The sequence below is a fragment of the Oncorhynchus keta genome, chromosome 11 (genome assembly GCF_023373465.1).
Source record: "Oncorhynchus keta strain PuntledgeMale-10-30-2019 chromosome 11, Oket_V2, whole genome shotgun sequence".
Classification (NCBI taxonomy): Eukaryota; Metazoa; Chordata; class Actinopteri; order Salmoniformes; family Salmonidae; genus Oncorhynchus; species Oncorhynchus keta.
The window spans coordinates 31,377,777-31,391,856 of NC_068431.1; the positions used below are offsets into that span (position 1 = coordinate 31,377,777).

The window sequence follows — 14,080 nt, forward strand, 5'->3', positions numbered from 1 at the left end:
ATGAGTATGTTGCATGAGGATCTTTTGATTGTAAGAAGGAATGTTATATGAATGTACACTGAAAGAATATCCATTAGTTGCCACTTGCCATTATGATGCTTTGGTAGAAATGGTGTGAGTTTGTCCCTTTCATTCCATCGCTCTTGGCCCATCTGAAACCATTTGTGGTGTTATGTCAAGATAACCTCTATTGTGGTGGCTCTCTTTGCAAGGTGTGTTGTGTTAGATATGATCTACTGACCTCTGGAGCTGCTGTACTTCCTCTGTCAGTGTACAGCCTGGCATGCAGGACCACACCAGCACTTTCCCTCTCACCACCTCCCTGTGTGTGTCCAAGCATTTCAGTGTGACTTGCCTTCAGGAGTATGGAGGCAACAACCCCTCCCACCCCATTCTCATTTCCACTTCCAACAGACTGGAACAGAGAGAGGGAGAGAGACAAACCAAGATACTGAGTGTGCCTGTGGAAGGCCTGGCTGTGGCAGTGGATCTCTGTAGACACAGCCCAGCGGGGCCTGCATGATGTCTCCTGCTGGGGCTGTGTGGCGGCCTTGCTAGGATGAAAAGACCTAAAGGAGAGGGGGGTCTGAGTGCCTCACTGTCGGTCCCTGCCTATGGAATGTAGGCTTAGAACAACCTCGGTCTCACACCAGTCACTTTCCTCTTGGTTGAGCTCGGTTGACCTAATTTTGTGTCTCAAGTTTACTGTGCCACACACTTTGAGAGAGAACTATAACTTAAGGCCACAATAACAGTTTACAGTGAGTGCACTTTGCTGGCAGGTGTTTTGGATCTTGTTGACTATCAGGGAGGTGATATGCAGAGGGCAGACTTCCTTGGTTGGTTTATTTGTCTGTGAAAATATTGAGGGGAGGCAGCTGATTGTATCTCAGGAGGGCATGGCTGTGCTGCGTCTGATCCGTCTTCATGTGGGAAAGCAGAGCTCAGCCCTCACCCAGCAGGTGCTATGGAAACAGACAGGCAAGTATTGACCGGCGGTTCTCTGATTCCCATCCTCATAGAGAATGCATGGGCAGTCCTTTTCTTATCAGGCCCCTGGTAGTAAGAGCTCTCTTCCAAATAAAGACAATCCAATAACACTCTTTCTCTCAGTCCTGGGGATCTGGCTGCGGAACTCAATCTGTTTACTAATCCATACCTCCCAAAGACGGTTTTAATTATTTGGATGCTATACAGGTTCTTCCCCTACACAATAGTTTTGATTCCAGCGTTCTATACCAGATAGCTGCCCATCGTCCTCTCAAGCACGGCCCCGAACTCAAAAAAGTAATTATTGCCTTGAAAACCTCTGCATGATGTTAATGATTGCATTTCCGTTCAAGATTTCTAAATATATTTTAGATTCCATTGTCTATACACACTGCGAAATGAAGACAAACACAGTGTTGATGTAGATGTCCTAAAACCTGAGGCATATTTCTTGCACCTGTTTTTGAATAGTGATTGGTACATTTGTGGTGTTCTTCAGGATGAAAACCATTTCAAGCAACTGTTCAGATACTCCAGACTTTCATGCTTCACTTGTGAAATCTGCTAGATGTGCGGACAATGCAAATAGTCTGGGTAGCCATTTGATGACGTACCACAAGAAGCTGGACAACCAGAGAACCCAGAGCCAGAGTGTGTGCGTCTGGATGTGCGTGTATGAGACTGTCTCTTGCATCAAAAATCTGGAACGCTATTCTATTGAGTTCTATTGTGTGATGAGAGCCCAAGCAGAGGACACTAGCAACCCCAGCCCTCCTCGGTGCCACTCATAATCTGGTGTTTGTGAGATTAATGATGGACCACAGCTGGATGGAAATGAGGTCTGATTGTGATTCAGAGAGGGTGGTCCTCAAATCCCTCCATTTACAGACCTGGCTAAGGTCACTGGGACCAGCTCTCTGATGCTCATCCAGTGAGCAGCCTCTGACAGCCAGCTGCACCGTGCCATGCCACGAAGCTGTTCTGGATGTCTGACCAGCCTTTTGTTTTGCTAGTTATTTCAGCCGTGTAGTGTTATTTGCCTTTTGCAAATTATAGGCGTCCGCTGCTGCCTTACCATTTTCTGATTAATGACAGGATGCAGTCGACACACTTTACTTTATACATAATATTTCCTCCCCACACACATATGATTTGCTAGGAACAGCCATCAGATGAGTAGACCATTAAGAGGGTACATTGAAGTTAATTAATGATCACTCAGCCTGGTAAAATGGGCCAATGTTTTTACCTCTCTGCTTTTAGCCAAATTTGTGCTTGATTGCAAATGCATCATGGACCGTTACTTATAAAGACTGTGAGTGCAGAACGAGAGATACGGCATCATGGACCGTTACTTATAGACTGTGAGTGCAGAACGAGAGATACGGCATCATGGACCGTTACTTATAAAGACTGTGAGTGCAGAACGAGAGATACGGCATCATGGACCGTTACTTATAAAGATTGTGAGTGCAGAACGAGAGATACGGCATCATGGACCGTTACTTATAGACTGTGAGTGCAGAACGAGAGATACGGCATCATGGACCGTTACTTATAGACTGTGAGTGCAGAACGAGAGATACGGCATCATGGACCGTTACTTATAAAGACTGTGAGTGCAGAACGAGAGATACGGCATCATGGACCGTTACTTATAAAGACTGTGAGTGCAGAACGAGAGATACGGCATCATGGACCGTTACTTATAGACTGTGAGTGCAGAACGAGAGACGGCATCATGGACCGTTACTTATAAAGACTGTGAGTGCGGAACGAGAGACGGCATCATGGACCGTTACTTATAGACTGTGAGTGCAGAACGAGAGATACGGCATCATGGACCGTTACTTATAAAGACTGTGAGTGCAGAACGAGAGACGGCATCATGGACCGTTACTTATAGACTGTGAGTGCAGAACGAGAGACGGCATCATGGACCGTTACTTATAAAGACTGTGAGTGCAGAACGAGCGATACGGCATCATGGACCGTTACTTATAAAGACTGTGAGTGCAGAACGAGAGATACGGCATCATGGACCGTTACTTATAAAGACTGTGAGTGCAGAACGAGAGATACGGCATCATGGACCGTTACTTATAAAGACTGTGAGTGCAGAACGAGAGATACGGCATCATGGACCATTACTTATAAAGACTGTGAGTGCAGAACGAGAGATACGGCATCATGGACCGTTACTTATAGACTGTGAGTGCAGAACGAGAGACGGCATCATGGACCGTTACTTATAGACTGTGAGTGCAGAACGAGAGACGTCATCATGGACCGTTACTTATAGACTGTGAGTGCAGAACGAGAGATACGGCATCATGGACCGTTACTTATAAAGACTGTGAGTGCAGAACGAGAGATACGGCATCATGGACCGTTACTTATAAAGACTGTGAGTGCAGAACGAGAGATACGGCATCATGGACCGTTACTTATAGACTGTGAGTGCAGAACGAGAGACGGCATCATGGACCGTTACTTATAAAGACTGTGAGTGCGGAACGAGAGACGGCATCATGGACCGTTACTTATAGACTGTGAGTGCAGAACGAGAGATACGGCATCATGGACCGTTACTTATAAAGACTGTGAGTGCAGAACGAGAGACGGCATCATGGACCGTTACTTATAGACTGTGAGTGCAGAACGAGAGACGGCATCATGGACCGTTACTTATAAAGACTGTGAGTGCAGAACGAGCGATACGGCATCATGGACCGTTACTTATAAAGACTGTGAGTGCAGAACGAGAGATACGGCATCATGGACCGTTACTTATAAAGACTGTGAGTGCAGAACGAGAGATACGGCATCATGGACCGTTACTTATAAAGACTGTGAGTGCAGAACGAGAGATACGGCATCATGGACCGTTACTTATAAAGACTGTGAGTGCAGAACGAGAGATACGGCATCATGGACCGTTACTTATAGACTGTGAGTGCAGAACGAGAGACGGCATCATGGACCGTTACTTATAGACTGTGAGTGCAGAACGAGAGACGTCATCATGGACCGTTACTTATAGACTGTGAGTGCAGAACGAGAGATACGGCATCATGGACCGTTACTTATAAAGACTGTGAGTGCAGAACGAGAGACGGCATCATGGACCGTTACTTATAGACTGTGAGTGCAGAACGAGAGACGGCATCATGGACCGTTACTTATAGACTGTGAGTGCAGAACGAGAGATACGGCATCATGGACCGTTACTTATAGACTGTGAGTGCAGAACGAGAGACGGCATCATGGACCGTTACTTATAGACTGTGAGTGCAGAACGAGAGATACGGCATCATGGACCGTTACTTATAGACTGTGAGTGCAGAACGAGAGATACGGCATCATGGACCGTTACTTATAGACTGTGAGTGCAGAACGAGAGATACGGCATCATGGACCGTTACTTATAGACTGTGAGTGCAGAACGAGAGATACGGCATCATGGACCGTTACTTATAGACTGTGAGTGCAGAACGAGAGACGGCATCATGGACCGTTACTTATAGACTGTGAGTGCAGAACGAGAGATACGGCATCATGGACCGTTACTTATAGACTGTGAGTGCAGAACGAGAGATACGGCATCATGGACCGTTACTTATAAAGACTGTGAGTGCAGAACGAGAGACGGCATCATGGACCGTTACTTATAGACTGTGAGTGCAGAACGAGAGACGGCATCATGGACCGTTACTTATAAAGACTGTGAGTGCAGAACGAGAGACGTCATCATGGACCGTTACTTATAGACTGTGAGTGCAGAACGAGAGATACGTCTGAGCGTTGCCCTATTAGTGTGTTTGTGCTGTGCCTTGAATACTGATGGAATGGAAAAGAGCCTGTGTTGAAACGAAATGAGTCTTTTGATGGTGTTGATTATGAAGGTAGTGGGCCTCACGCTGATGTTCAGCGGTGGAAAGGATGCTTGTTATGCCTTTGTATAGTAAGTCTGGGCCAGTACACGCATCGTAGGATGAGTAATGCTAATGTGCTCTAATGTGAAAAAGGGGATCCGACTGCTGTTGGGTAATGTTTGGTTTCATTTCCCTTACTTTAGTATTCAGTAGTTACAACAGCTTTTCTGGTTATGAATATGCCATTGCTGGCATGTTTGTTTTCTTCTTGAGGTCCACAGTGGAGCTCTGTCTTCAACTGAAGAAGAGGGTATAGGAGGGCCACAAACCATCATTCTCTCATTATCTCTTTGGCCTTATCGCTCCTTCCAGCTCTGTTTATTCTCTCTTTATCTTTCTCTTTCTCTCCACCCCCTCCACCTCTATCGTTTCTCATGTCACTACACACAGTGAAAAGTTTTCCGAAGCTCCTTGTCTTGTTTCCGAAAGTCTTGTTAGAGCAGCAAAGACTCCGTGGAATATCATAACGCCGTGTTCTGAAATTTTTATCAAAAGGAAATGCTGAGGCACAATCTTGCTTCCGAGGAGGAGGAAGCACAGATCGACTTGTCGGTCCTCGTCAGTGCAGAGGGGAAAGGCTCTCGTCGTGACATTTTGAGAGCGGCTCTCTTGAACTGAGGCTTGATCTCAGTGCCTGCCTCAGTACAGAAGTGTGACAGTGAGTCTAAGCTGGTGATTAATAAGGTTACCTGTCCGTCAGAGATGATTTTCTCTGCTTGCTGTGTGTCTGTGAGGATGAAGTAAATCTCAACGTACAGTGGCAGTAGGGCCGTCGGATGCATACACAATGAGACATGCAAAGCTTTTGAAGAGAGAGGGAAGTATTTCACTACAAATCTATTATTGTTTTTAATTGGTGTTTGTGCCAGTGATAAAGTGTCTGTTCTGCATGTAGCCTAGGCCTACTGTTATCAACCTGCTTACAAAGCTGATCTGTGGTCAAACTGATACAATGCCTCTGACAAAGATAAAAGCAATCTATCATAATGTAGGCCTAACCCTATATATAACATAGGGCCTGTGTAATTTGCAGTGCAGTGAAATCATGTCATGATGGATTGGATCTATAATGGTACGCTTTTCACTACAGGTGTAGTATCTTAATTAAAGACAGTTTGTTACAGCAGGAAAATAATCAGCACATTTCCAGCAACAGGAAATGTGGATAAGAATTCAGACATTTTTGTATTGGTTGAAATATTTTTTCTTACAAACTTCAGAAGCCCTTTTAAAACTAAAATACACTACAAGGTTTACATTTTCTGCATTGCAGGAAAGTTACCTTGCAACAGGGTGCTCAAATTAAGAGCCAACATATTTAGGTTTCAAAAAGTGTTACATTTGTTGTCTTGGCCTAACTCACTCCATCCACCACCAATGTAGAGCATCCACCTTTTAATAATCTTGTTCCAGATTGTTAAATTGAAGCTTACTTTTGTCAGCGTGTCTCTACCTTTTTAGCAGCTCTAGTTGAGTGTTTACTGCCGTTTTAATGGGTTTGAGTGGCCTTGCCTCTCATGCCTCTACCTCTGGCCAGGGAACATGTAGAAAGGGACATTGTGGGAGTGTGGTGACCTCAGGCCAGTGTGCAGTCCCCCAGGTGTATTTTTGTCAGCTGTTTGACAAATAGATAAGTACACAGTTCTAACCTAACCAGGAGCACTACGGCTCAGTACTGTAGCCTAATTACCCCCCCACGCACGCACGCACGCACACACACACTGGCCAACAGTTTAAACTTTTATGTGGGCCTTTGATGTATAATCGGTTTGACAAATTGGCCTAGACTAGATAGTAGTAGCCTACATACATACATTGCAAATACGGTGTACCCTGCCCCAACCCCGAATACCAAAAAGTTGTATTTGTGTGTTTGTTTCGCATCACAGTGATATTACTTAGCAGACTGATTTGAGTAATTAATTGAGATCCATGCAATTAGGCATACAAATTTGCATTAACAATGTTTCACTAATTGCAACCTCCCATTGAGCTAATTATTTCCCCATTGTGTTGTGATCCAAATTTGTGACGTCTGCCCGCCTAAAAGGGATGATTTTTAGACCATGGATGATGACTTTGATTAATGGCCAAATCACTGCATGCGTTTTTCAATGGAGTAGAGAAGTGTGTGTGCTACCTACGTGAAAACGAGCATGTGCGAGCCTTGGGATTGATATTCTCACAGGGATACAAGCCTGAAATTAAATGTTATACTGAGTTTGTTTTTGTACTTTTACTGCTATGTCTCCAAAATTCCTTGTTCTTCCACAGCTAAAACCAAGTGATGGATTGAATTGTACCTAGCGTGTCTTTTCTGCTAGGGATTTTATGTGTATGAAGAACCGTGTGCGTCTGTCTATTTCAGAGCGCTCCATTGACTCTAGTCTGACCCAGTGCTAACCTCACTGCTCTCTCAACTCGTGGCCGATGGACATCCTACCTGACACCAACTGTGACCCCTCCTCCCCTACCGAGATGGAATTGAGACATTGTGAAGCAGTGTTTCCCCTATATGAATTCAGCAGATATTTAATATTGTCTTTAGGCTAACTCTTATGTGTGAAATGAGTTTCAGGCTGACTGGTGTAGTTTGTTTGCTCATCAACTTTGATAGTCAAGAATATGTTTTGCATGTTTTTGTTTCCTTTACAATAAATGGGATATAGTTCTAGTAAATAAGACTGTCCTGTAACAGCTTCCTTTTACTAAGTAAAAGGTAAGAGAATGGTACCAACCTGCAAGGCGCGTGGTGAAGTTATTAACGTGAACACCAACGCTAATAAATAGGCATAACACAAAGTCATCGCCCATTCATCCATCTGTGATTCATTCAGTAAGGAGAGGGAGAGAGACTCATTAGCGCCTGGCTGGGTACCAAATTCCTACATCTCATTGTCTTGGCAGGTTAGTTGGGAATAGGTGTGGGAAAAAACAAGTTAAAAGGCTCTAAATACTTGATTTCAAAATTGTGACAACTGAGCAATGTAAAATACAAACATTTAGGAAAAGTCAGGGAAGTGGCAGGATGTTTTTTTGTTGTTGAGATTATTATTATTTACTCAATCAAATGTCAGTGGCCATTGGCCTATGCCAGTTCTAGTGTTAAAGTCAAATGAGTTTTTCCATACTTGAGTTCCTTCATTCCCATTTTCCACTTCTGCTCTGCTCTCATAAGAACAGTTCTCAAGCCTCTGAAAAATGCTGACCAGCATAGCAGCACGTAAGGACCAGCTCTTACATTTAATTATAACTGATGGCAAAAAAAAATCCCACAATGACTATAGGTAATGCTTGTGTGTCTGCAAGATTCTCTGCTGTTGGGTAATGGGCAACTGTTTATTTCCTTGTATGGTTATGTTTATGAATATGCTCTCAATGTGATGTAGACTTACTAATATAGCTACTTGAGCATCAAGCCTCACAGGCTCTGGTACAAGGGTTGCTGGTTAGTGAGGTGTCCTGATATGTTCCTCTGTTCCTGGTGTGTGTGCTGCATGCGTGGATGCGTTTGACCCTCTGTACTGTATGTGTGTGATTCCCTCTGTGTGTGGGTGTATGTCCTGATGTTTGACCCTCTGTTCCTGTGTGTTTTGGCAGGGAGTAAACGTCCGGCCCCAGAAGGATGCCCAGGTGGGGCGGGACGGCATGCGGAGGAAGGACTGGCACGACTACGAGGCAATCAGGAGAGATGCTGCTCGCTCTGGTAGGACAGAACTTCAGGAAATCTCTCGCACACACACTCCCCTTTTTAGTTTGAGGTTTGAAGCCCACAATTATACTGCAATAACAAATGATTCCACACAAGGCATTATATGTTTGTAGGAACATGAGCGTTTCAATGCTTTTGATTCTAACACAATAACTGTAGGCCATTTAAAACTGATGTGGTCGACAGACTGCAAGACATTTCCAATGTCCTTATGGTTCATTCAGCAGGTACTGTACCTCAGACAGAAGAAGGGATTTTAGCTGACACTAAGTTCAGGTACTTTCACTGTCTGTCAGAGAAAAGCAGATAATTACTGGCTAGAACATGACAACAGATGGATGAACCAAGGCATTTCAACCTAAGTTGACATTATCTTTGCACTCATGTCTATTCTGTTCTCTCTGTGCGTGTGTGCGTGCGTAGGTAACGGGGAGCAGGGTAAGCCCTTTCCTCTGACGGACACTGACCGGGTGGACCAGGCCTACAGGGAGAATGGGTTCAACATCTATGTCAGCGATAGGATCTCCCTCAACCGCTCTGTCGCAGACATCCGGCACCCAAAGTGAGTGCGTGTTTCTCTTTTAATTTACCCAGCTTGTCAACTCCACGTTCCTTCGAAAGGACAAGTATAGTTTAGTTACCGTTGTTTCTTGGGCCCGATCGGTTGACAGATATTATCGACCGACATTAGACTTTCACAAAAATATTTGTATCTGTCTTTATTCCACTGATAAAGCATTCATATTATATACACATAAACAAATACGTCTGCTCATTTGCGCTCATTTAAAAAAATGTTCAATGGTTGCCTGAAGAGGGCGCTCTGAGTTGCTATATGAACATAATTAAGCCCTAAGTAACAACGTGAGAGAGAGTCTGCATGGTGGTTTGACGGTGAGTAGCTTGCCGTAGTCGGCGTATTTGAATATGTAAATAATCAAAAGTACACTTCACCAAGCAGCCAGCCCTGTCTTCATCACATTCTCACTTAGTTAACATTAGCTTAGCTATCTAGCCAGCAAGGTAGTTAGCCTAGCTAGCAATCTGTGCTACTTATATTCTAACACTGGACTGGCGCAAAAGTGAACACTCGTCCATGATACAAAAATAACACGATTACTGTCTGGGCCTATTTATTTTAGACAGTGGGCTTATTTAGTTAGTTTTCCAAAATATGCTATCTGCAAAAAGCAAGACAGTTGTCGCAGCTCTGTCATTCAGGCCATGGCTTGCGTTCATGAGGAGTTAAGAAAACATTGTCGTAATGAACAGCTAACCTTTGTCGTAACACACTCATTGGGAGGTTGCCATAAAGTGTTAGTTTACATGACCTTTGACTGTAAATACTGTAGTAAATCTAATCGAGACAATTGCTGATGAAGACACCTAGTGGTGACGTTCCGAACGACATGTTACTGCTATAATGTTTTTTACATTATATAAAAGTAGACTCCGCTATAAAATTGCATATCATACACTGCATTTGAGGAACAATGGGAAAGTAATTCTGCTTTGAAAGTTGATCAACTTGTAAACTCACTTTTGAGAAAATCGTCTTTTGAATGTTTTGCTATCTAGTGAAGAGCTCTTCTTTGTCTACACCCATTCAGCATCGTTCACACCCTTACCCATCTCGTTTCACTCTCGAAGTGCACACTTGATGCTCTGGCTGATGATTTGTTTACCTCTGGATAACATGAAAATAGCCTAACCAGCTCTGCTGGCAACAATTTAATTGCGCTTTTGTGCAGACGTATTCAATGGTTGTTGTACACACGTCACATCGTAACATTAGCTAACGAGCCAGCCAGTCAACGTTAGCTAGTTAAATAAACAGTGCCAACCATGCCACAGTGCTGGGAGCTAACCAATCATGTTCAAAGTTAGCTAGCTAACATTCGGCTCGAACTGGAACAACAAACGTCTCTGGGAAACTAATAATAACGTCAGGTAGGGAGTCGGCCAACTAACGTTAGCTTGAAATGAAGCCACTCTCTGTCAAAATTAGAAAACGTGTCATATCTGAATGTAACGTTAGTCTAGCGTTAGCTAGCTATCTTACCTGTATACATCATCGTGTGTGGACGCGTCTCCCTGTCAGGAATGCCATACCACGGTTGCCCTTAATTTGAAGATGAAATCCGGAGACCGGTGTTGCCTCCATCTCTTTAGCTATCATACTCCAATTCCGCTGATTTTCAAAACTTTATCCTCCAGGAAGTGGAGCCACACGTATGCAGCTCCACTACACAATACATTTTTTTTTAATCAGCATTTGATAGGATTACCACACAGACTGACAAGCTTCTATGGCAGACCAATCCGAACTCCTCTCTTGGCATGTCCAGCCCACTCATTATCTCAGCCAATCATGGCTAGTGGGGAAGGTTGGCAGCTCTTTCTTTGGCTTAACCAAAAAGGCTCGTAATTTAACAATTGTATTTGTATTTACAGCTGGCATACGAGTGTGTTATTAAGGCACATGAATGTTCACATGTTCAGGAAGACATTTCTGACCAAAAACGCATTTTGACAAATAAATAATTTTGACATTCAAACGGCTCTCCTGTTAAGTTGTGACATTCTACATACGCCTAGTTTCCTGAATCTGATCACATTTGTGAACTGCAGTTTCAGATTTACTTTGTTTAAATCAATCTGGCCAGTGACCCTTTGTGGTGGTTTAGCATATAGAGGATCTTTTTATTTTTGGTGGAAATCCTGTAAACTACAAATAAAATATTCTCATTCAGTACATTTTTATATTTTCTTGAAAGCATCATTCAGAATATCTGTTCAATCCTTTCACACAAAAGTTGTATAAACCTAGGTCTGTCTTTTCATTCCACCCCTAAAACAAAATATCTGCAGATATATCGGTAATCGGTGACTTTTGCCTCCCTAAAATGGGAATCGGGGGAAAAAAATCACATGGGGGTTTGGCTCTAGTTGTTTCACGTGCTCCTGATGATACAAAATGCATGTGATCATTAAGTGGAAGGTGTATTTCATTCATATTTGAAGATGTAGCTACTTTCCTCATAAGCTATAGAGTATATTTACAGTGGGGCGGAAAAAGTATTTAGTCAGCCACCAATTATGCAAGTTCTCCCACTTAAAAAGATGAGGCCTGTAATTTTCATCATCGGTACACTTCAACTATGACAGACAAAATGAGAAAAAAATATCCAGAAAATCACATTGTAGGATTTTTAATGAATTTATTTGAAAATGATGGTGGAAAATAAGTCTTCAAGGTTTTCACACACTGTTGCTGGCATTTTGGCCCATTCCTTCATGCAAATTACAGGCCTCATCTTTTTAAGTGGGAGAACTTGCACAATTGGTGGCTAACTAAATACTTTTTTGCCCCACTGTATATGCACACTAATTTAATATTAAACTGATTGTGGCAGAAGGCCTAGTATGGCATTAGTCATCTAAACACCTTATTCTTCTTATCTTAATCGGTGTAAGGTCAGAATCGAAGTAAACGTACACCAAATAAAGCACCTTGTTTTCAAATTATTAGTACATGTAAACATCTTAATCAGAGTTTCAGTGGTGTATTTTATCAGTGCATGGGCCAGTACCGTTAGTGCAAGCATCCCTCTTATGCGCGAGTGAGTTCTGGAAATTGAAATAAATTCATTAAGTCCTAATCTATGGACTTAACTGGGCAGTGGTGCAGCCATGGGTAGGCCTGGGAGGGCATAGGTGTCAGAAAAGTTACCACAGGGATAACTGGCTTGTGGCGGCCCAGCGATCATAGCGACGCCGCTTTTTGATCCTTCGATGTTGGCTCTTCCTATCATTGTGAAGCAGAATTCATCAAGCGTTGGATTGTTTACCCACTAATAGGGAACGTGAGATGGGCGAGGTAGGTTTAGACCGTCGTGAGACAGGTTAGTTTTACCTTACTGATGATGTGTTGTTGCAATCACTTGGGAGTTTTTCCCACAAAATAGCTTTTTTTATAAACAGAAATACTAATCAGTTTCACCAGCTGTCCAGGTGGCTGGTCTCAGACGATCCTGCAGGTGAAGAAGCCGGATGTGGCGGTCCTGGACTGGCGTAGTTACGCATGGTCTGCGGTTGTGAGGCCAGTTGGACGTACTGCCAAATTCTTTAAAACAATGAAGGTGGCTTATGGTAGAGAAATTAACATTCAATTATCTGTAAAGAACTCTGGTTGACATTCCTGCAGTCAGCAAGCCAATTGCACACTCCCTCAACTTGAGACATCTGTGGCATTGTGTTTTGTGACAAAACGGCACATTTTAGAGTGGCCTTTATAATTATCCCCAGCACAAGGTGCACCTGCGTGGTGAGCATGCTTTTTAATCAGATTCACACCTGTCAGGTGGATGGATTATCTTGGCAAAGGAGAAATGCTCACTAACAGGGATGTAAACAAATTTGTGCACAAAATTAGAGAAATAGGAGTTTGTGCACATGGAAAATCTCTGGAATATTGTATTTCAGCTCATGAAACATGGGACCAACACTTTGCATGTTGCATTTATATTTTTGTTCAGCATAAATAGTTTTCACATAGAAACTTTGTCCAAACTCCAAACCAAATGGTCTTCACAAAAATAACATGGGCACTGCGGTAGAACATTTATTTTGTTAGATTTTCTGCATTTATTAAAAGTCCCATCAGGTATCCTGATTTCAGATGATAATCTAATTTAGGGTTGGGCGGTATCCATATTTTCATACCGTCCTCCTCTCATACTGGGATATATACGGTATTACCGGCTTAGTACACAAGGGGGCACATAAAAAAAGAAAAATTGTATATATATCAGATTTCTAACAAAATTAGCACAGGTAATAGTGAATGTCAACGGAGGCTGCTAGCTAAATATGCTATCGAGTGCAAGCGAAAATAAACTAATTGCAAAGATGGGCAATCCAGCTCATGAAGTTATACATATACAGGTAGGAGCTACCAAATGTCATTTTTGGTAAGTTTGGACATTTTACAGCGACTTGGAACAAGGAACATTGTGCAAATTAACAAAGTTTTGACGTATGCTTGTCTGAAGGAAGAACCGTACTGGCTCTGGAGCAGCGTGTGTAGGCTACACGCTGTGTATGTCTGGGGTCGCTAGGGCAATGAGCCTGCCTGTTCTGCTCTGAGAGGAGAAGATGGGCTGAGAACGAAGAGGAGAAAAAACGCAAGGAAATCAAGATGGTGGCGTCTGTACAAATAACGAATCCAAAGGGATTTGACTTGTCACAGATTTCTGCCGTGTTTGATAATATGATGCCCTGTCACCTTTATTAAGTCATTCACTTACTTAGATTAACTAGCAAATTAAAGTTAGGGTTCGCGTTAATTCAGAATTCTACATTTTTCACGCAGGAAACAAAGAATTCATAAGAAATGTCTTGCAGAATTAAAATGCCTCTTATTGTAATGTAAGCTCTGTTT

General features: G+C 42.9%; 1 protein-coding gene across 2 annotated transcripts in view; it reads left to right on the forward strand.

Annotated features, from left to right (window-relative positions):
• LOC118390062 (polypeptide N-acetylgalactosaminyltransferase 10-like) overlaps window positions 1-14,080 on the forward strand; it is a 99,307-nt gene that overhangs the window by 13,626 nt on the left and 71,601 nt on the right. Inside the window, exons 2-4 of one of the 2 annotated variants that reach the window (XM_035780234.2) lie at window positions 7,294-8,148; window positions 8,526-8,631; window positions 9,061-9,199. In XM_035780234.2, coding sequence (XP_035636127.1) covers window positions 8,574-8,631; window positions 9,061-9,199 — 197 coding nt within the window. In that variant the 5' untranslated portion in view covers window positions 7,294-8,148; window positions 8,526-8,573. The remainder of the gene's footprint in view (window positions 1-7,293; window positions 8,149-8,525; window positions 8,632-9,060; window positions 9,200-14,080) is intronic. The other variant, XM_035780233.2, reaches the window with a different exon arrangement.